General features: G+C 49.3%; 1 protein-coding gene across 3 annotated transcripts in view; it reads right to left on the bottom strand.

Moving 5' to 3' along the window:
• Positions 1-20,709, bottom strand: part of MLLT6 (MLLT6, PHD finger containing) — a 47,109-nt gene extending 26,400 nt beyond the window's left edge. The window contains exons 1-7 of one of the 3 annotated variants that reach the window (XM_049800007.1): positions 20,589-20,709; positions 16,891-16,970; positions 11,845-11,899; positions 10,140-10,249; positions 9,567-9,670; positions 8,764-8,857; positions 7,406-7,513 (exon numbers count right to left, since the gene is read on the bottom strand). In XM_049800007.1, coding sequence (XP_049655964.1) covers positions 7,406-7,513; positions 8,764-8,857; positions 9,567-9,670; positions 10,140-10,249; positions 11,845-11,899; positions 16,891-16,970; positions 20,589-20,697 — 660 coding nt within the window. In that variant the 5' untranslated portion in view covers positions 20,698-20,709. Of the gene's footprint in view, positions 1-7,405; positions 7,514-8,763; positions 8,858-9,566; positions 9,671-10,139; positions 10,250-11,844; positions 11,900-16,890; positions 16,971-19,303; positions 20,315-20,588 lie in introns of those variants that run through there. The other 2 variants (XM_049800008.1, XM_049800009.1) reach the window with 2 other exon arrangements.
• Positions 20,710-21,644: the final 935 nt, after the last annotated feature.

Below are 21,644 nucleotides of genomic sequence, written 5' to 3'. Positions count from 1 at the left end.
TTAAAGCCTCTGTTCCTAGAGCTACAGTATTTTACAAGAATCTCTGTTTTCTTTTTTTCCCCTTTCTTTAATACACATTTCCAGCTTTGGCAGTGAACAAGGAAAGCTCGAAAATGTGATTTCTACAGACTAAGTGCCAAAAGACAAATTAAAATTAAATCTTTACTAAATCTCATAATGTTTTAAATGCTTGGGGGCTTCTTGTGCTATAAACTCTGTCCAAGACTCATGGGTCTTCTAGGACAGGAAGATGGGGAAACTGTGGCCCAGTTAGTTAAGCAGCTTGTCACAAACCAAACCATGTGCACATCAGCGTTCATTATTCTGGTAGTAGTAACAATTTGCACTCACTTAATAGCACACAGCAGAGAGTTTCAACGAGCTGAAAAGAGGTTTTTAATATCTACATCTCATTTTACAAATGGGGAAACCAGGACACATAGGATGAGAGAACTTGCTAAGATTTCACAGAAGGTCATCCAAAAATTCAGAAAGAAAAGTCAGGGATCCCCACCCCACCTGGACACATGCTTGCCTACTTGCAGATGCTGCCAGTGCCACTCACGGAAGCCAGAAACAGAAAACAGGAGCCAGACACTTCAATACATTTTGCCAAATAACTGCACAAACCCTGGTCCTTAAACTTTCTGAATACCACAAAGCTTATTCTCTCATTTTCAGACCCCGAATCCCAAATGCATTTCAATCATAAAGTTACAACAGGAGGCAATAAGATATACTGCTGCAAATGCCAGCTAGACAGCACTGTAATGATTTGATTTCACGTTATCATGGTCAAGATGAGACATGGCAGAGCCAATCCATTTTGGCTAATGACAATGAACCTACGCACCTACATACACACACATACACACATGCACATGCGTGGGGAAAGGCAGAAATGTCCTGACTGTCACCACAGTGAACCATAAAACCTCCCACAATTTCATTGTGATGGCAGCCACCAAACTCACATCCTCCAGCTTCAAAATCCTGGCTGTCTCCTGTCTGAAAAATCTCCCTTCGCTGTCGGCAGTGCAGAGCGAGTCTACAACAGCTAACTGAGCAGTCCTCTGGTTATATGTAGGAGTGCGTACATATGTACATATTCAGCAAGAACCCAGCCTGCACAATAGGGACCAGATTTCTGGAATGCTTCAGCTCCCATTTAGACGCTTGAATAAGTGGTCAGGTTTTCCAAAAAGCTAAACGCTGGGTATTGAGCTCTTTTGAAGATCTGGCCCTGACTACATGTGCTGAGCAACTGCATTCAAACTATTTCGAAAATCTGTCCCACAGAGACCAGTCTTCGTGCTCTGCTCAAAGGACTGCATTGAAACCAGAACCACCGCAGCCTGACGAGGAGCTCGACTGCACTTCTGCTCCACGTCCCCGCGTGCAGTCCCAGGCCGTGGCCACAGGCACACCTTGCTCCTCCGTTGTGGTTACCCAGCACTTCTCCCCATCCCATACCACATGCTCTCGAGGGTCTCTGTGTCATTTCTGCTCGGCCAGAGCAGCAACCCACAGGACCAGGCACCCAGGAGCCCTCTGGACTGCAGCCCTTAAGCTTTGCACAGTCTGGGTGTCCGCTGCCTTTGCACACCCAATAGCACCCATCTCCCACCCTCCAGTTACTCTCTTAATACTTTGGGGTACTCGGAAAGGCAACAGGATCTGACACCTTCTTCAATGTTACTAGAGAAATGCAGTGCCCTGTATTAAACAGACAGGACAATTAACTCCGTTACCCCATGGACAGACGGGACAGGCTGCCCCCAGTCTGGGGGACTGGTGGGAAGGTTACCCTGGCTGCCCACAGAGACCATGGCACTGAGTCTGTCAGGGTGCTCAGTCACTCCTGGCTATCTTTACCTGTGTTGACAGGCCCTTGGACAACCCGAGGCGTTCCCCAGCTTGCTCCAGAGGCTTTTAAATGTGTGGGTTCTCTCCAGGAACCGGAAGGCTCCAAATGCTTCCTGCAAGAGCCGCAGGGTGCAAAGGGAGGGGAGGGCAAAGGGAGAGGGGGGAACGCAGCACTTGGTCCCCTGCCTCTGAAATGTCCCCTCCCCACCTGGCTCTTCTGTGTCCAGCATTTCATCTCCCTGGCACACAGGCAGTCTCCTCTGCAAAACCCTCCTTCCAGGAAGCTTCACAGACAATATAGCCACTGCCAACAGCCCAGCCTGCCCACAGAGACCTGCCTGGCTGTGCCACGAAGCAGGAGTCAGGGGAGGAGGAGGAGGAGGGAGGGAAGATGCACTGCAAGAGCAGGAAACCTTTCAACACCCCCATCCCAAAGCAAAAGCCAAGCCCTACCTTGCAGCCGCTCGGTGCTCCCTGCAACAGGCTGGCCGGCTGGGCGAGCTGTGGTCTGCGGGGAACATGAACCTGCCCCCAGCAACGAACTTCACGGAAAACAAACTCTCCCCATGCAGGACTGAGCAGCTGGGGCTTGGCATGTGGGCATGGAGCAGGCCAGAGCTGCGGCGGGGGGAGCGTGGTTGCATCGCAGGGGGGGGGGCGTGCCAGCGACACAATCTCCCTTCAAGCTCCCCAGCGCAGGAGGAACGAAACAGGATCTCTCGCTGCCAAAAAGGGTTGTACACAGCTCCTCCTGCTCCCCCCGCCACCGCCGTCTCCCCTTCCCGGAGCCCCCTCTTCTAATCTGCTGGACACCAGCAATTGGATCATTAAAAGTAGATTGGGCAGGGGAAGGAGGGAGGGAAGAGCCGGGAGCTGAGAAGAGCCAAGTGGGCTCTACTGCTCCCTCCCTTCTTTCCCAGGCTCTCTGAACTCCCTCACCCGAAGGAGGAGGCCTGGCTCTGGGCTGCAGCCATGGCAGCCGCAGCGAGGAGGAAGACGGCACCGGGCAGAGGGACGCTAAGCCCCTGCCTGCAACCTCACTTGCACCAGGGCCGTGCTGGGGGATTTCACTGGTTTGCCTTGAGACACACTCCGAGTGCATGAAGAGTTTTTACAGAAGGACAGACGGCCAGGCCTCGCTGGGCTTTGTGTGCTCTCAAATTATTGCTGCATCCCCTGCTAATGGAAGGATTTGCTGGGGGCGGTTAAACACCCACATAATGAGAGGTCACAGAAAGCCAGTCAAGGATGCTATCAAACAAGGCTACTATAGCAAGATTAGAGCAGATTTACGTTCAGTACTCCTTTGCAAAAAATCTGTGCTGGTCTTAGAAGCAGCCACTTGCATCCCACTGGCAAAAAAAGTCCACTTTGCCCTTTGATGCCTGTGTGGACACAAATCTCCAAGAGGCAGACCTCCATTACCAACTTGAATGCAAACACAAAGCCCCTCACAGACCCACTAGGTTTAGATTTCAGCCCAGTACAACTTCTCCAGTGTGCTAAATATGCCAGGCTGGATCCTTGGCTCGTATCCTCCACTGGCATCAGGTCTAGACAGACAGGCTATGGCAGGGGGAAGGCAGGCTCTGCTGCGCATCTGCTCAGACGCCATGGGACCGGGGGCTCCTGCACTGCTCTGGCTGGTGCTAAAGGGGTAAGGGGGGCAGGACAGACACAGTCCCTGTACCCCAATAAAGAGTCATCCCCTGCTGTGGCTAGGGAAGCAGTTCAGGAGCTAAAGGTGTGTTATGACTGTGGAGAACTGGCTCTGTACCCAGACCTGAGGAACAACTGCTGGTGGGCTTACTTGCTCCAAGAGCCTGCTTCTCTTTCCTATGTCACTGGGCAGGGACCGTTCCTCTCATAACAAATGTCCCACATCCAAATTAAAAGTCCCCTGATTTTGCTTATGGGTTCCAGGTGTTCACTAAGAATAACACTGGACGAGTGTCTCCCTCCATGGGGTATACGCCTAAAAACGTTGTAGTACATGTGCTCCTGTCTGCTCCTGGTGTGACAAATTTCATTCCGCGGAGCGTGGTAATTTTTGTCTATGCATTTCAAGCAGACAATATAGGTGACAGAACATCTGTACTTCATTCAACCCCTGTGCGTCATCCAGCATTTTCTTGGTATTTAGCTATTGTTTTCTTTCTTTCTTTCTTCTTTCTTTTTTTAAACAAACAAACCCTGCAAAGGCTCCCACAGTGTAGAGCACACACATTGCAATACCAACCCCAAAGAAATAAATGGGGCTGGTTTTGCTAAGGCCTGGTATGTTCTGCAGAAAACCCAAAGCCTGGAGCTTTCCCATTTTCAGGACAGAGCAGAAGGAAATGCTTGGGCTGGTATCATTTGTGCCTGCAAGAGGCGGGGGATGCCAATGCTGGCTTGCAGTCCCACATCACAATTGTCCCTTGTTCCGCAGAGAACAAGACTCTTCACAAATGCTGAACTGTTTTACAGCAGGGCTTAGGAGTCCAAATCCCAAATCTTTGCTGTCTTACTGAAGCCACTGGGCTAAATCCTGTGCCCCTCACTTAGTCATTAACTCTGCCAGAGTTTTCCTCCGTAAAGCCTAAGTAAACAGCCCCAGCCCTGCACTGGAAGGGAGCTGTCAGGCACTGAGCTCCTTCTGGAGCGGAGAGCCATGAGCACCTGCAGCCTGAGGACTCACACATGCATTTTGCTCTGCCGCTGAGTGATCAGCTCCCCTGCAACGCCTCCGGTGCTGGGAGGACGGGACCAGCCAGCTGCACAGCTGGACAGGCTCAAGAAAAAGCTGTTCTACTTCAGGTCAGCACAGCAGCACGCCCAGTTCCCCTGAAACATGTGCAATTAGATCACGCACTGCTAGTCACGTTCTCCAAAACCACGTGGGAAGTAATGTTGCAACCCCCTTTTTGGGTACCCCTTCAAAAGGTCTCTGTTCCCGCACCGCCCCACACCCAGCCCTTCTTCCTTGCACTTCACAACCGCTCCCGGACCTGTAAACTCCCCAATGCCCCTGGAAGCCGACAGTGCCTTCCTTACCCTGCCCGTCTCAGCTGCTTTGCACACCTCGACCCCGCTTCCATGCTGACTCCCCCGCTCTAAGCGGAAGAAGTTGATTTTGCACTTGCGCTGCGGCCATGCCAAGCAATCCCGGCCCTGGAAGGGGCCTCCATCGCATCTGCGGCTCGCAAACCCGATGAGCCATCAGAAGGGGAGAGCGGTGAGGCAGCAGCGAGACGAAGTCTCTGCACGTTTGTGGGGAACCCAGAGGCTAACAGTAGTGGCGAGCGCCACTGAGAAGCCTATAAATAAATCCATATTACTCCTGTTTTCGCTCTCCCCCTGGCGCTGACCTGCTTTCCAACCACAGCCGGGAAGCAGCACCACCCCTGCTCCTACCTGCCAGGCACGTGACTGTGCTCCCACCCCTACCACCAGAAGCTGTGCAAATATAGAAACCCTCGTAGGGTCCCCAGCCTTGGATTTGCAGAGTCTGTCAGTTATAATTACAGCTGAGCTCTCCAAAGCTGCCGTCAATCACCCCGATCCTGCCCTCTCTCCCACCCCCTCTGCCTGCTTGTTGGCTAAAAATAGGACGTTCCAGTACAGCCGTTCACCTTGTGCCAAGCGCTTGCTCCCTGTCCATGGCACAGATGCTCCTTCTCCCTCCCGCCTCCTCCTCTCCTCGCAGCAGCTGAACACACAAGAGGAGTAAACATTCCCCATACGCTTTAGCCTTGTCGGCAGTAGGAAATTTACTGACTTGGTGTCGGCAGCAGGGTAGGCACCACTTTGTAAGTGAGGTTTGTCTTGTTTGCCCATGTATCAGGTATGGTTTGGGCAAGCTTCCCAAACACGTAACGGACATGGTGGGCAGCGTTTCAAACTGGATATTGTGGGATAACCTCTGTAAATAAAGAAGGAGATGGCTTTCCTGCCCACAGAATTTATGGACTCTCAGCTGGGCATGCCAGGAGGGTGTCAGTATTAACTGATGGCCGTACTGCTTTTGAAAGCCTAGATGCCCTTGTGCCCTGGAGACTGGGCTGAGATCCATCAGACTTAGGCCACATAACCCACTGGAGTGTCATCGGGCTGTTTCTGGATGTGGGTCACTATCATTACCATTCAAAATTGCTCACGCATCATGAGGATGCCTACTGCAACAAGACAAAAACAAACAAACAAAGAGGTAAACAGCCAGACACCTATGGCAAGACTTAAAAGACTCATGCTGCAATTTGCAGGGGTATCACCAATTGTGTTTATACAACAAGGTAAATTTGGCTTTTGGTATAGTGGAATATATCCAGAGGTTGCTTAGCAGAGTTAATTCTGGATTTCTGCTAACAAAAACAAGGATATGGCCCATATACTATTAAAAACTATCTGATCATACTGACAGTATCCCTGTAAAAGTTATTTCTTCTTCAGATCCTACTCCACTGCTTTGGACAGATGGGGTACAAAGGCGGGTGGCAGTACTATGTTGTGGATTCTTGATATTGCAAAAGCTGTATCAAGAGGTAGGGAAGATTTCTTATTCTGCTGCCACTTGCCTCAGAACCTGAATCCTCCAAAACACGTGTGTCCTGCCTTTAAGGGCTATTTATTGTTTTAAATAACAAATGCCTCACAAGCCTCCAGCCTCCTCATTTCTTTTGGTACGGACCCTTCCACACTGGAACCTGGACCCCTGTCAGAACCCAGGAGTCTGCTGGGATTCTGCCTTACACGTTCACTGCTGCTTTTCCTTGAAATATGAGCATTTGTCACGTGAGTCAGTTGGTTAATTATGAACCTTGGTGTGCTGTTAACATGTCCTGTAACACTGCAGCTGTTCTGATGAGTACATCTTAACCAGCAGAGTTAGATAACTACAGTACCAGTCAGATCCAACACGCAATGTTCTTTGAAATAATTGTTTAACAAAAATAAACTATTTTCACAGGTAGACTTGAAGCAGGTGGAAGCCCTGTGGCTCGTTAATCTGACTAACAAAGTACTACCTAGTTTATACTAATTATTGTTCTTGCCTACAATTAACCTGCTGGCCACAATGCTGATTACTAATCAGTATCTTTTTGTCCTTTAAAACTTGGACTCTGGGATCTGAGGACAATGACCTCCAGTTTATATTCTTGAGCTTCTCATTTAAAACCACAGCCAAACTACTTCCACACAGATCAACTCAGTAGCTGGAAACCATAGCACAATGTCATCCTCAGAGTGGACTTGCCACAAGACAGAAAAGGGAAAGTTGCACATTTCATAGGCACGTTCTGTCAGGACCCCTCTGGCATAATCTGAACATGCAAACTTGGCCTCACATTCCCCATGGCTGTGCTGCTCTATTTGCATACACATTTCTAGAGGCCTGTTTAAAAATGCAGCCACTCTTCAGATCTCTGACTGTGAAACTCTTCGCAGAGTCAGGGCTCACCTGAGGAGCCATCGGTGCTCTCTGCACGGTCTTCCCCCTCTCACCTCCATTCCACACTACTGTGCCTCTCTGGATTGACAAATTCTGTGCAGATCTTACCTTCTTTGGCCTTTCGTGGTGGGATACATGCTTCTCTTGAGCAGGCGATGTGGATCGACTCCTTCTTCCAGCAATGAAGGAGCTACCTCCAGAGTGACGTGAGGTCTTCTGAGGTAAGTGGGGAAAGGGAGAGGAGTTGGAGAACAGGAGAAAAAGAAAAAGAGAGAGAGAGAGGAAACAGTGTTACAGAGTCCAGCTTTCACTGTTACAGCCAGCAAAGTTACAGTAAATGGCTTGTCTACCACATGCAGGACCAAACTCTTTTTTGTACCAGATGCCCAGCCTGGTTCCTAATGTGGGGACCACAGAAGATACCATACTAGGGGGCTTACGAACAGCATGTAGATCTAACTCCCCAAATCCTTTGTTCTTGGTGGCCCATGCACACTGACACTTGTACAAGAAAGGCACAGCTGCTAAGAGACCATTCTGTAAACAACAAGATAAACGGTAGCAGCAATGTTGCTTAGACAAGCCAGTCCTCCTGAACAGCAGTGTCTACCGTCAGTTTTGAGCGGAGCGTGGGGAGTGTGTGTGGAAGGAAGCCCTCCCTATTCTCAGACTCCAGGCACTAGCAGAAGTCCTGCTATCTGTCTCAGCATCAGTAAACTTGATACAGAGCTACACTTGTGTCACATACTGAGGGTACCTGAAGGGCAGGGAAGGTGTCCCCCAGTTTGACTTTGAGGGGAAGCTCAAGACATCAGTCACTGTATGTGACAGCACGGATAAGCAGGAAGAAAAGTGGAAAAAGCCAGCAACAAAGGAGCCACTGAGACATAAAGCTGTAGTGAGAGGATCAGTTTCCTTTTTGCTGGAGGGAGCAGAGCAGGTGTCTACTAATTATGCAGAACAGGAAAAGGGTTCCTCTTTTTCCTCTCAGTACTGTAATTAATAGGGGAAATCCTTTGCCCCAAATACCCCTCAAACAGTGAATGACTCTGTGTCTCTTCAGGGCTGTCTCTGTCCTCAGGCAGAAGTTCTGGCTGTTCCGTATTACCCTCCTGCCCAGGGTGCCTGAGCCATACCCCTAATTCCCTGGAGCGACAAAGATCATGGCTGCTCTCCTTTCTTGGGACTTACCTTTCAGCCATACAGAGTGGGTCAGGGAAGCCAAAACAGATGGGAAGAATTCAACCCCCAATTTTGAAAATGGGTTTAAAGCTGCTATAGAAATGCAAAATATAAATTAATCTTTATTCCTAAGTGACTCTGAATGGCTGAAAAGGGAAGCAGGCTGCAGGCCTTGTTTATGTGTTCTTGGTGTTTCTTACTGCTCTGAGCACAGACACAATCTAGGATGAATACAAGCGTTTTATGCCACAAAAAACCTCCATTGCGGGGATGAAGAAACTCACCATTTTATTGAAGTGGTACTTGCAGTAGCCACAATATTTGACATTGTCGACTTCTAGGACTTCCTCTTCACATAAGAGGCCAGCCATCTGGGCACTGAAATACACGCAATTAGGAGGAGGATAAAGCAAATTGTACAGCGAGACCACATATCCCATCAAAGGGCAAAGAATAGTTCAGAATACCCAGGCAGGGTCTTGAAGTTTCCTGTTCTGCTTGTAAATGGTATGCAAGGAGGGGAAAAAAGTTCAGACTATTTTTAATTCATATTCAGATCTTCAAAATTGTCAGTACTTTTCTAGCAGACTGTTTTGCAATTTTTGTTTTTCTTAAGGGAGGCTGGGAGACCAGTAACAATTCCAGCAAAAGACATATCATGAGCAAGGATCCATGTAATGCTGGGAATCTCCCTGTTCTGCTGATAGGCAATGTTGTTTTCAGGCTGCAAGGGTAGGTGAGGATATCAGCCCTTAAAATCACATCATCTAGATGATACTCTTGCATATGCTCTGCTGGAGAAGGAACATTCCTGGGTTGTGACTCACCTCTTCTCTTCTTGGATTCCACATAGTCTTAGGGAAATCCCCAGCCTTCGTTCTCAGCAGGGAAGGCTCACTGCTGAAACCTCAGCCTTCCTGGGGAAGTTCCCCTCACAAACTCAGCAAGGATGAGATACTCCTTGCACAAAATAAACCCAGGGTGATTAGCCCAACTCCCCACACAACCCATTTAGTGCAGCCTCAAAGCCGCAACAGCAAAACCAATAGCTGGGGCTATTCTTGGGGTGATGCTGTGGGGAACTCACCAGGTGACATGGAAAGCTTGCCGGCAGCCATGTCGGTTACAGGCCATGCACGCTCCAGAGGCTGCTTTGCTCTCCCTGCCCTGCTCTTCACAGATGTAGCAGGTCTGCAAAAAAAAAAAAAGTAAAAGTGTTCACTCAAAGAAGCAGACAAAATGTCTGCTTCACTCTCACTGTTCACCAGGAGACAAAGCCTTCAAGAACTCATAACTCTGTGGCTAGTCATCTCCCTCCTATGACAACAGCTCTGGGTTATTTCTCAGTGGCATGCACAAAACTCATGCATCTTCTTTTTCTCCCCAAATAACAACTGTGTCAGATCAAAATGTGGAGTAACCAACATGCAACTCCCAAGGTGGAGATTGTTCAAGTTGTAGGGAGTTGGGCAAGAGAAAAACAGAGGACCAAAAGGGTATTTACAAGAACAGGGATTTACTTTGTAAGTTATTTTTAAAGGAATCTGAGTACCTGGAAATTCAAATAAATTGGATGGGAGATGTGGTAGGATAAGATGACCCCAAAAAGCCAAGGTGGGGTAGGTACACTTGGGGCAGCAGGAGAAAGAGATGGCCTTACCTTGTTGAAGCGGTCGTGGGGTACATACTGCAGGACAATTGGCTCCATGGTGAGCACGTTGGCAAACTGCACCTCTGGGATGTACAAAGCACAGACGACATGGGCCCACCCTGGGGAAGCAAACAAGACAGAGAGTGGAGATTCACATGGGACAACGCAGAAGAGTCTTAAACTCAGACAGGGCTGCAGACAAGCATGGGAGGGAGAGAACGAAGAGAGTGTAGGAAGGGAGCCAACTTAAGTTAGATGTTAGATTTGAAATACTGCTTGTTCTAACTTGGTTAGGAATCAAATCCTTTGTGGGTGAAAGATAGACGGATACCACCTCCAGATTAAATAAGAAAGCAGAGATTTCTTTGGGAAAAGAAATGTGCAACGCTCATCGTTCTTAAAAGCACCCCCTCAGGACTTGAGACCCGGAGCTGAAGACCTAACCAAACCCAGGAAAAGCATCCAAGCAGTAAATGATGCTGATGGGAGAGGTTTGACGTGTAGTCCCATGCCACTATAAACAAAGCTCTCTTTATTGGCTGTTATCAACGGCTAAAGAAGGCTCTTTTTCAGCAAGCCAAGTTAGATCAGAATCTAAATCCACCAAGACACTCCCCAAATCAGATGTGTAAGTTGAAATTCCATCTGGTCAGCAGAGAACTGAGAAAGTTTGAAGGTCAGGAGCCTTAGGGGGCTGATCCATACCAGTATGGCTACTGCACTGGAAGGATTTAGCTAGAATTAGGATGGATTCACCTGGGCAGGTGGAACCAAACTTCATGATTACAGAATCATACAGCACTGTAAGTACTTGGGCTATATAATTCTGTACAGTGACATGGTTGTAACACTTCTTGTGCCCGTCTACACAGACCTGATCAAACCATGCAGTAACATGTCTGGAAGAAGATGCTGTGTTATTATAAACCAATCCCCCAACACAATACTTGTGCTATTGCACTAAGGCTCTTGGCACTTATGACCAGCTCTAGCAGATGCTTCTACAAAATACCCTGGACTTAGCACTTCTTCTTTAAGTATGGGATCTATCAGAATAAAGACCTCTTGCCTAATTTAACCCTTTGTGTATTAAGGTAAGTGGCAGGCAGGTACAGAAGCCTTTCTGAAAAATAAGATTTTGAGAAAAATTAAGTTTGATCTATACAGCCAGCAGCATCAATAGCTGCAAGCTCTGACAACTGAAATCAGACTCCATGGTACTTCACAGCACCAGAGGCTGAGAAGCATCAATGATGAGCAGATAAGACCTGCAGAGAAAAACATCTTTACTGCGTCCTGTCCCTGCTCTCAGATGGGTACTCAAGGCTGAGGCTCTCTTAACTCGAGGATCACACTGCTGCTGTGCAAGCATGCAGCAAATAACACTGCAACTTCCACATTTCTGTAAACAATGCCAGATCATGCACTGATTCCTGCGAGGTTAAACTCAAGGAACTGCACATTTCAGGGGCTGTGCTCTGATGCCAGCCAGAGGTCAGGCAGGTTCCCTCCCAGGGAAAGGTCTTCTCACTGTGATGGTTTAAAAAAGTGAAGTTTTTGTAAGAAAAAGGTAGAGTGTTTTCATTCCTCTGGAGCCTCCAACCTTCCCTTTCTGGTGACATAGGCTCAGAAATGAATTATTTTGCGCCCGGGACAGCTGCCGAGTCCCCAGAAGCTCTGCATGACATACCCGGCTCTGCGCAGAGGTACTCACCTCCGTTGTCGGTCCGTTTCAGGGCTCCATCTTTGTGGGGACACAGTTCACATCTCTTGAAATTAAGCAGAAACAACAAGTTTAATCTAACTCCCAGGGGCGTGGGGCCAGAAAAGAGATGATTCATTTACAACATGGTTATGAAAGATGGGGCTGCTTTCAAAGAGAGGAAGTGGAAGAAGGGCTGAGGGCGGTTTGGGTGCAAAAAGATACTCTGACACAGCTCAATATCGTCCTGTCTGACGGGGACGTGTTTAAAGCCTCAGTCCAAGAGCCACAGGGCTACAAGCGAACCTTGACTTTCACGGGGCTTTTAACAAAAAAAAAAAGTTTTAGACTTTGTGGTTGGGGAGTAAAACTGAAAACCATGACTCAGAGAGCAGAAGGCAAATAAAAAGAAGCCATTATCTATCTTGGTCTCTTTCCTTCCTTCCTTCTCTCGTGACATTTTTTCCACTCTCATGAGAGGCGGGAGAGGCTGTCGTGACATTTTTGCTGGCAGGGCGTGGGGGGCCATGGCGAGCCTGGCCCCAATAGCTGGGACTGGCAAGTGGGCACCCTGCTTTCCCCCAAACCCAGCACTGGGGGTGGCTGAGGTGTAATGGAGAAGGCGTGAGGGGAACGTCAGCACCAGAGAGTCCCTGCCGCCCGGGAGGGTGGAGGAAGCTCCCTCAGGCGCCATCATGCCGGGCAGGAGGCCGCAGGCCCAGCACCGTGGTGGGCTGTGAGGGACAGAAGCGACCCTGTGCCCCTTTCCATGCCCGGCCACTAATGGTTGCTTTTGGGGAAAACCATGAGGGGGAGACACGTTGTGTCCTCCACCGGGGACCAGCAGCCGCAAGGTGATCGGAGATGAGGCCCCCTCACGCCAGGTCTCCCGGGGCAGGAAGGCCTCCAAGGCCAGCGGCGGCCCCAAACCTGCCGAAGGGTCTCCCCTCATGGCCAGGGCGGGAACGCGCCTCACCTCCCCACCACACACACCCGGCGAGCGGATGGGGAGAGTCCGGCCAGACGGGACGGCAAGAGCCGGGGAAACCCAGCGCCACGGCCCTCGGCGCCATTCCTCGCCTCACAGCGGACCGCGAGGCCTCGCGCTCGTTTTTCCCGCCTTGCTAATTTCAGCCCTGCCCGGCCATCGTCGGCCGATCGCCACGTAGCCATAACACCCTTTTGAAGCGTTGGTGGAAGGTGGGGTGGTTTCGGGGCGCGTTGCCACACATGGGGGAACACGCTCCCAGCCCTGAGGGCTTCTCCTGGGTTGAGCCGCCCGAAAACGGTTGCTGTCTTCTCATGGCATCGCTCAGGGAAAAATGTCTATGTGCTTTTTGTTTTCTTTGACTTTAAAAAAGGCCCGAAAACCTGCGAGGCGCAAAACTTTTCCTGCCCCAGTAGAAACGTCCAATTTGTTAAAACAAACAAAACAAAACAAAAAAAACCCTGCTTTTCTGTGAAAAATGTGCCTCGTCAGAAAGTTTTGAAATGAGGTGCCCGGTGTCAAAGCGAGACGGTGGGCTGAGCACGTGGGACCTGGTGCTCTCGCCTGCCCGTGCTTTGCCGTGATTGCTCTGCTCTGGCAAGCGTAACAGGGCAGGTGCTCCACGCCACGAAAAACACCGATATATTGAGCAATAACTGGCCGTGAGCAAAAGCCTCTGCCACTAAGTAGTCCCTGAGGACCTTCCACAAAGGTGGTTTTCCTCAAGCAAGATTTCCTCTGCTGAAATTTTACCTGCTGGACAGACGGGCACAATAAATAGGATTGCAAGGCAACGGGCAGCAGAGAGGCTCAGCCCGATCTTCGGAACACTTTCGTGGGAGTTAAGCATGCGGGGCTGTCAAACAGGCACCTTTGGCAAGCACGAAATCCCCGTGATAACATATAAATAAGAGATGAGGGGACAAAGACCAGTGTTGTCATCAGCAGCCCACCTCGCTGTCCCTGCAACTTAGTTTGAAATATGGATGGATGACCACAGGAGGTGTTTCTCACTGCTCCTGGTTAGGTCCGGGCTGCCAGAGGGCTGGAGAGCTGCTCTCACAATTACTATGGAAAGCCCGGCAAAGCCAAGACAGAAAAAGAACTGGGTTAACTGAGACACTGTAATAAGAAATTTGCACTTGAAAAGGCCCCTCCGCTCTCCCCTCCACCCCTCAGATCAAAGCGGCTCTCCCACCATGCGATTAGCAAAGCTCTGATTGTAACAAGAGGGGTTAACAGCTCCATCGGCCCCACACAAGACTTTTAATAGCCCTGCCTCGAAATGACAGCTAAAGCCTTCACATGATCCCTCACATGAGTGCCCTCTGGCCATTGCAGCTCACCGGGCTTCCTAGACAATTTGATTACAAAGTGGATGGGCTTTCAGTTGCTTACTGTAAGCACAATAGCATCCACAGCATCCTTTAGGGAACTGAGCATCTGAGGAGGGGTTACGAGCAGGGATTAGTGGTACCTCTTCCTTTTATTCAACCTGCACAGGCCAAGGCAGTCTCCGGGGTTTTTTTATTTCAACTCTGGGAAAAGAGCAGAGCTTGGCTGATTTAAACCAGGTTGTAATGGGTAAGGTTAGAGCTCCTGACCCTTAGGGCTTCTAACTCCAGGATCTACCTACCACCAAGCGACTACACCTGTCAACTGAAAGTTAGGGCTCCTGAGCTCTCTTTCCAAAGCTGAAGAGGGGATGGAGTCCATCTCTCCAAAGGAGAGACACAGAAATCAGGAGACCTGTGTTTTAAAACACCTGTGAAGAAGTGCAATATTCTCCACGCCTCTGTATCTCATTTTCAAAGCAAAAGCATCAATATTTAGTCAATAAATATGGACAAAGCTTGTAAACTGCTTTAAGATTCTTCTGTGAAGGCAGATGTGGAAAGAAAAACATCGTTGTTTTTCAAAGGAATTTACCACGCAGTCATTATGAAAGAAATACGAATATCAATTCATCCTGCTGCTGTTGTCAATGTATTTTGCACTCAGATAGCAGCATCTCTCCTTCAAGATCCTCAAGGCAGTGTCTGCAGGCTGATAACGCCCCTTTTACAGCTGGAGAAAGCCAGGCACAGATAGGTGCCGTGAAACCCTAGGGCAGTGGAAGAGTCATACCCTCCAGCCTTGCTGGACCACGGAGCCCAAATTCAAAGTGTTTTAGTAACAGAGCCATGCACAGATCTCATAAGACCTGACTCATTTCCCTTACTCTGATCATGCTGTTCTCTACATCAAAGAGCTAGATTCTTTTTAAGTATTTACCCATCTGCGTGTCTGTTGCTATGACTGCTGGTGTTTAACTGAAAAGGTGAGGGATTTGGATAGGAAATCATCCCCAGCTCTGCTTAGGAAGGAAGATTATCACTGTTCAGTTATTATAGTAGCAGGGCTGAATGCCACAGGACTGAATGGCATGACTGAAGCCCACCATGCATTGTCTAACAGATTTCACTGAGGGCGAGTTAAATAAGGAGCCACCTGCAGGGGTATTGTTTTCTTGATACCTCAGAGGCAGTCTGAAGTGTGTAATGTGCAAGTGAAAAGTTACAGTCCTTGCAATGAGCACAGGTGAGGAGGACTTGTGTGTACATGTATTACTACAGCTTACATTGAATTGTAGCTAACGCTGAAGAGCTTCTCTCTGCCTGCACGGTTGGGAGAGCCGGGGGAAGGAGGCCCATGAAATCCAAATTCCTTTCTTTGCTACGAAACTATCTGCAGGATGTAAAACCACTCAAAGACACATTTGATCTTCTTTACTGCAGCACACATAAAAGCAGCATCTTACAATGGGAAAAGAGCTCAGGTCTGAAAGTCTGGTCTTGTTTACACTCCCACTTCAATGAGGAATGAGTTAATGCAATGTAGAAAGCATGGTACAGATACCTAATTCCCCCATTCGCTCATCTTTGCCAAGTTCTTTGCCCATCTGTGAAACAGATTAAACTTTTGTACTGCAGCAAGCAGAGAGCCCAGCTGAGATGAAGCACGCTATTTGCTCAGGCCTGCACAGATACGCACATTCAGAGGTCACCTACATCAGTTTCGCTAGGTGTGTACTTTAGAAAAGATTTAGCTAAACCAGTTCCAAAGGCAGCACAGGCATTAATAAATGTTGTTTGTGCTGACTGAGGCCTTCTGTACTTAAGGAACGCCGAAGTTTAATTTAAATCCATCTTTAAGGAAGCGAAGGGAGGAAGCTATCCCAGATTTACTGTATGGCAAAAGAGGCACCTCTGGCATAACTAACGTGTTAAAGATCTACACCCCAGTGCCTCAGTAGTTGGTTGGTGCAGCCGTATCTGATGAGGGCTCACATGGGAAGTTATTGCAGAGTAGCTGGTGTGCTATAAACTCACAGCCTAGTCTACTGCACAAATAACTTCGCCACATAGACAGACCTAAGAGGCAGTCCTGGCCTGATTGTTTCCACTTTCCTGCCTTACCGGGAAATGCCAGAATTAATTAAGAACATTTGTAAAGTGTTCTATACTGCTAAATTGCTACTTAGACAGAAACTAAACCCTGATCCAGCTTCCTGTCATTTTCTCTGCTGTTTTACAAACTCTGAAGACTTTATGCAGGAGACCGTTGCTGTGAGATATGAATGCCAATCCATCCTGTCAGTCAGTATGATAACTATATGACAGTATAGCAGCATCTCAGGTGATGCCAACTTCCCTCCACTCCAAAACTTCCTGAGGAGCTGAATAGAAAAAACAGCAGGGAAACCACGTTTTAGAAGAATGCAATTAGTTTTTTAAAAGATTGAGGTCTCTAGACTCAAAAATTTTGTCACTGATAACTTGCTTAAAAGCACCTCTGGCAGCATCTTCATCAAAATGGCTAATAGCATTGTATAAAATTGCTTGATACAATTATTCCTATTGGACAAACAAGATATAGCAGGTTACAGGCAGAGCTGGGATTACAATCACAGTAGTGCTGAAATGCCAGGCTCTGTCACTTTTGCCAGGGGACCACACTGGTTCCAGCAGAGACAGGAAGGGCATCGAATGAACCTATTTAGCGTAAGTACAAGCGTGCTTCGTACTCACCACCCTGGCGGCTCTCTCCTGAGATTCACATTTCCGACAGAACCAGGGTCCGGTAGGAACCTGGACAATTCCATAGCAAGCTGGAAGAGAAGCAAAGAGAGATCATTAGACCAACTGTAAATCGACTGTTTAATTTCTCAGGTGTATATAAAAGTTTGCCAGAGCTGTTATCAGTCAGATATGGGTGACAAAACCAAAAATTACAACTACGCAGCATTTTATTCCTCTTTCTAGTTTCCATAGCCAGCAACAGCAGACTGCCTTTTGCAACGGGTCCAGTGTTATACATTTATTCCAGTTTTCAAACAAGCTCATGCCCAGTATCAAAAATTCTTATGAAAATGTGGCCTAAGTGGGAATCGAGTGCTTCATAAACTGTGTCTAATTCTGGTCTAGCAAACACAAATGGAACAATTTCTTACCCCTTAACTTTTCAAGTGTCACTAGTGATCTAAATATAAAATTACGAAATGGATGGCTATGAAGCACCTTAACCATAATTAGGACTAAGAGAAAATCTCAGCATCATGAAGCAAATCATCTCAGTGAGAATTCAGACAGACACCAAGCGAAACTCCCATTTCTTCTGCACACCCTCAAGTCTGTAAGTCACACCCAGCGGCAGCCTTTTGCAGCATGCTTCCAAGATCACTGAATTCAGGCTTTTTAGGACTACTCCTGGGAACAGGTTCTATGTCAATGCAAATTTCCAGCTGATAACCCGACAAAGCTGCTGCTTTTGCAAAGCTATAGTGCACGTCCCTCTTGCTTTCTACATCACTCTTGATGCTCTCAGGGTCTCCCTCTGCAAGCTGCAGCTCCCAGTTCTCTAAAATTAGCTCCCTTCTCTGATGGGGCAATGTGGCTTGAAGACTGTTCACCTTCTTTGGCCATCTTCACCATCTAACCATCCCAGGATGGTCTTTGCAAGTCCCAAAGGAAGCGTTTCTGACCCTGAAAGGGCTCTTAGCCACCACGCAGGTGGGTTTAAAGCAACAGAGGCTGGAAAAGATAGCGGTAAGAAGTAAGGCTATGCATCTCAGACGAGGGTATAGAAGTCTCCTAGGGAAGAACAAATTATATCTTCCTTATTCCACCTTCAAATGCAAACTGGCGGTTGGAATGGAATCCCAGTCACTTGAGACATTTGAAACTAGGTTGGACAAAGCATCTGAAAATATCCTGCTGAAAGCAATCCTGTGATGTTCCCTGGGGGATGGACCAGACACGACCCGCAATAGGTTCTCTCCATCTCTCTAATGTCTATTATTCCACATCAGCCAGGAAAACGAATGCAATTGTAGAGTTAAACCAAAAGAGCTGACTGCAAGATGAGCCAAGGCGTACCCATAAGAAAATAGAAACTACATGAAAGCAATGACAGAGGAGCCTGCCTTGGGTCCATCTTTAGCAGTGGGCTTAGGGCCAAAAGCAAGCACTCAGCTGGAGCCAGTGCAAGCTTCTGTGCCCACTGCTTCAAAAAGGAAGAAAACAAGGAAGAAAACAAGGAAAAATGCGGAACATTAAGTAAGGCAGAGTTGAAGATATGGTTTGTAAATGTTCTTAACTATCTTATTAGAGTCTTAATTCGCAATCAGATGTTTTTGTTAACATTTTGAATTTTTTACTGGAAGGGTAAGATTTCTAACCATCGTCACAGGAATGGTACTGGTATTTTTAAGAAATCAGCCCTAATGTGTAGCTATAATGTACCTTTTAAAAAAATACAGGGTTCTCTATTTAACTGTACAATCATTTCAAAAGGTAACTTTGGGTTTGCAGATATTCAAGCAGTACAAAGAGATACCAAACCCAGTGTGTGATTGCATGGAATGAGACTAGATGACCTAGATGATCCTCTACAGTGGTTTGTTTCTATTTAAGAAATAAAAGCCTACCAAAACACTACACTACTGCTAGATTTATAGGCAGGCTTTAAAAAGAGGGTTGAAGAACATCCACTACACATTGCTACACTCCTTATGAATTACTATATCCTGAAGGACTCTTACAAGACCTAAACAGACAGTTGTGTTTCCAAACACACAAGCGGTGCCCTCCCTGAGACTTTTCTAACATGCGCTAACTCTACCAAAACAATGCTACGCGCCCGCTTCCCCGCCGCTGCAGCAAACACATCCAGTCTCCGAACCTGCGCGGGCCTAGAAACAGGCACCCTAAAAGAATAAAAGCATTGTACATTTGAAACTGTTCTTGCACATTTGAAACTGTTCTTGCCTGAAAACAGAAGTGTTTATATTAATCTTGGGAGTGGGCATAAGGATGCCCTTTATCTCCCTCCAAAAAAGAGAGCGATGATCTAGCATGGGGTTTGATAAATAACGGGAAGAACGGAACACTTACGCCAGCAAAATTCAAACAGAAAGAAGAGTTCCTCCAGAGAGACCCTTACATGCTGCCGGGTCACTCAGCCTGGAGAGGTTGCCTGATGACAGGAGACACCCAAGCATCGCTTCCGAATGAAGAGAAATCCCCCGCAAGTTTTGCTTCCTCCTTTTAACTCCTCTTCAGTCACTTGGTTGTAAGCGACTTCTTACTAAAGCCGTGAGCGCGGACACACCAAACACACGAAAAGCTAAAGAAAGCCCAACCTACAGACCCAGAGACCTGCGCCTGACAGGCGGGCAGAGGCAGAGCAGGACACATTCACAGCTGGAGACAGGAGCGTGCATCAAGACACCGAGGGAGAGATTGTACAGGAAGAGGCTGGAGATGGGCTGGTAGATGGATAGGATAATAATAGATGGAAAAACAGACATGCCAGATGAGACCAGAAACCTTCGTGTTATTCAAAACAAACCAACCAGGATAATCACCGTGCCTTTCTGCTGGATTAGAACGAAAGCAAATACATTTTATTTTTTAATTTTTTTTTTTTAATTTTTTTTTTTGGTGTGTGTTCAGAGACCCGGGGACAAACTTTCCAGTCCGATACCGTGTGTTAGGGGCGTGCTCCAAGTCATTTAAAATGCAAATAGCCCATATCTCGGGGAGGGGGGAGGAGGAGGAGGAGGAGGAGGAGGAGGAGGAGAAGGGCTGCCTTCCTCCCTGCCCTTGGAGGAGGCAGCTCCGGGCCCCGCGGCCGCCCCCGGGGGGGGTTACCCGGGGCCATGTGCGGCAGCGGGCCGAACCGAGGGCACCGGACCGCCCCGGGGGGGGTGGGCTGCGGTTCTTCCCGACCCGGCGCTGCCCTCCTCCCGGCCCGGGGCTCGCCAGCCCGTCCTTCCCGGGGCACCGGGGAGGGGGAGACCCAGCTCCATCGCCCCCCCCGCGGAAGGAAGCGGCCGGCCGGCCCTCGGTAACGAGCACCCCCCGAGCACCGGCAGCTTCGTACCCCCACCGCGGGGGGGGCTAATAGCCAACTCCGCTCCCCTCCTCGCCCCCAGCACCCCGCGCTCCCCCCCCAACCCCCACCCGGCTCCTCCGCCGAGCCAGGCCAGCGGCGACACCGTTATTTTGAACAATAGGGATAAAACAAAGCCCCCCCCCCCCCCCCAACCTCCCCCGCCGCCGCCTCCGCACCACCACCACCACCCCCGGCCTCCCCGGGGCGCCCGGGGAAGAAGAAGAAGGAGGAGGAGAAGGAGGCGGCGGCGGCGTCTCCCCCGGCCCCGCTGTGCCCCGGTGCTGGCGGCGGCGGCGGCGGGGCCGCCCCCCCCCCCTCCCCGGTGCCTTACCTTGGTGCACCGCCACATTGCAGCCGTGCCCGTCGCAGTACACCAGCGGGTTCTCCGCCCAGCCCCGCTCATCAGAACAGACACAGCAGCCTCCCACCATCTCCTTCATACTTCCATGAGGGTTTCCTTCCCCCCCCCCCCCGCCTCCCTCTACGCACACACTCCTCCCTCCTCCTCCTCCTCCTCCTCTTCTCCTCCTCCTCCGCGCTCCCCCCTCCCCGCTCGCAGCCTGCCTTTCACACGGCCGCCCCGCCAAGGGAACGGGGTGTCCGACCCCCCGTGTGGTGGCAGAGCGGAGCCGGGCGGTGCTCGGGGGGGGACCCGGGGGCGGCGAGCCCCCGCCCCGCACGCTCGCCCCGCGCCCATGCACACGCACGGGGGGACACGGACACACACAAACCCACACCCCCCCCCTCCAGCTTCAGCCTCCCGCCTATACAATCATGGCAGCGCCGCCCGCATGCTCCGGTAAAATTTGAGGTTCAGGGATTGCAGGCTGGTTGGGTCGGGTGTATTTCTTTGCGTGCCTCTGGGTGTGTGAGATTAAAAAAAAAATATTTATTTTTTTTTTTAACCCACCTCCCCGCCCCGGCCGCTTCTTTCTTTATGTTTTTTTGCTCGCCCCCACCACCCCCACTACCCCCCACCCCGAGCAAACCGAGTAGGAATCCGAGTGTGCACCCGTGTGTGCAAACCGCTGGATGCGTGCCCGAGCCAGTCAACATGGATCGCTCCGGAGTGATGAGTTGGGACCGTTCCGTAAATCCTATTATCTCTGCAATTCCTCTCTGACAGATCGGGGCTCCGCGAGCGCCACCGCCTGTCCTGCTCTCGGAGGCTCCTGGAGGAGGTTTTAACCCGTTGGCACCTGTTTTGTTCTCTTTAGGGAGAAAAATGCCCCTTTGGAGGTTCATGCCCAGCAGGACAAGCGTCAGAAATCGGCTGGAAATCGGTAAAAAGAAATAATCCTAAAGTATAGTGAGTAATGCTGTATGGGATTGCACCTGCGGGTCCCCTAAGGCCGCCCAGTATCATGAGAAACAGCCCTTGCCTTGG

Source organism: Accipiter gentilis, chromosome 5, assembly GCF_929443795.1.
Source record: "Accipiter gentilis chromosome 5, bAccGen1.1, whole genome shotgun sequence".
Classification (NCBI taxonomy): domain Eukaryota; kingdom Metazoa; phylum Chordata; class Aves; order Accipitriformes; family Accipitridae; genus Astur; species Astur gentilis.
This window is presented reverse-complemented; position numbering and strand designations above follow the sequence as displayed.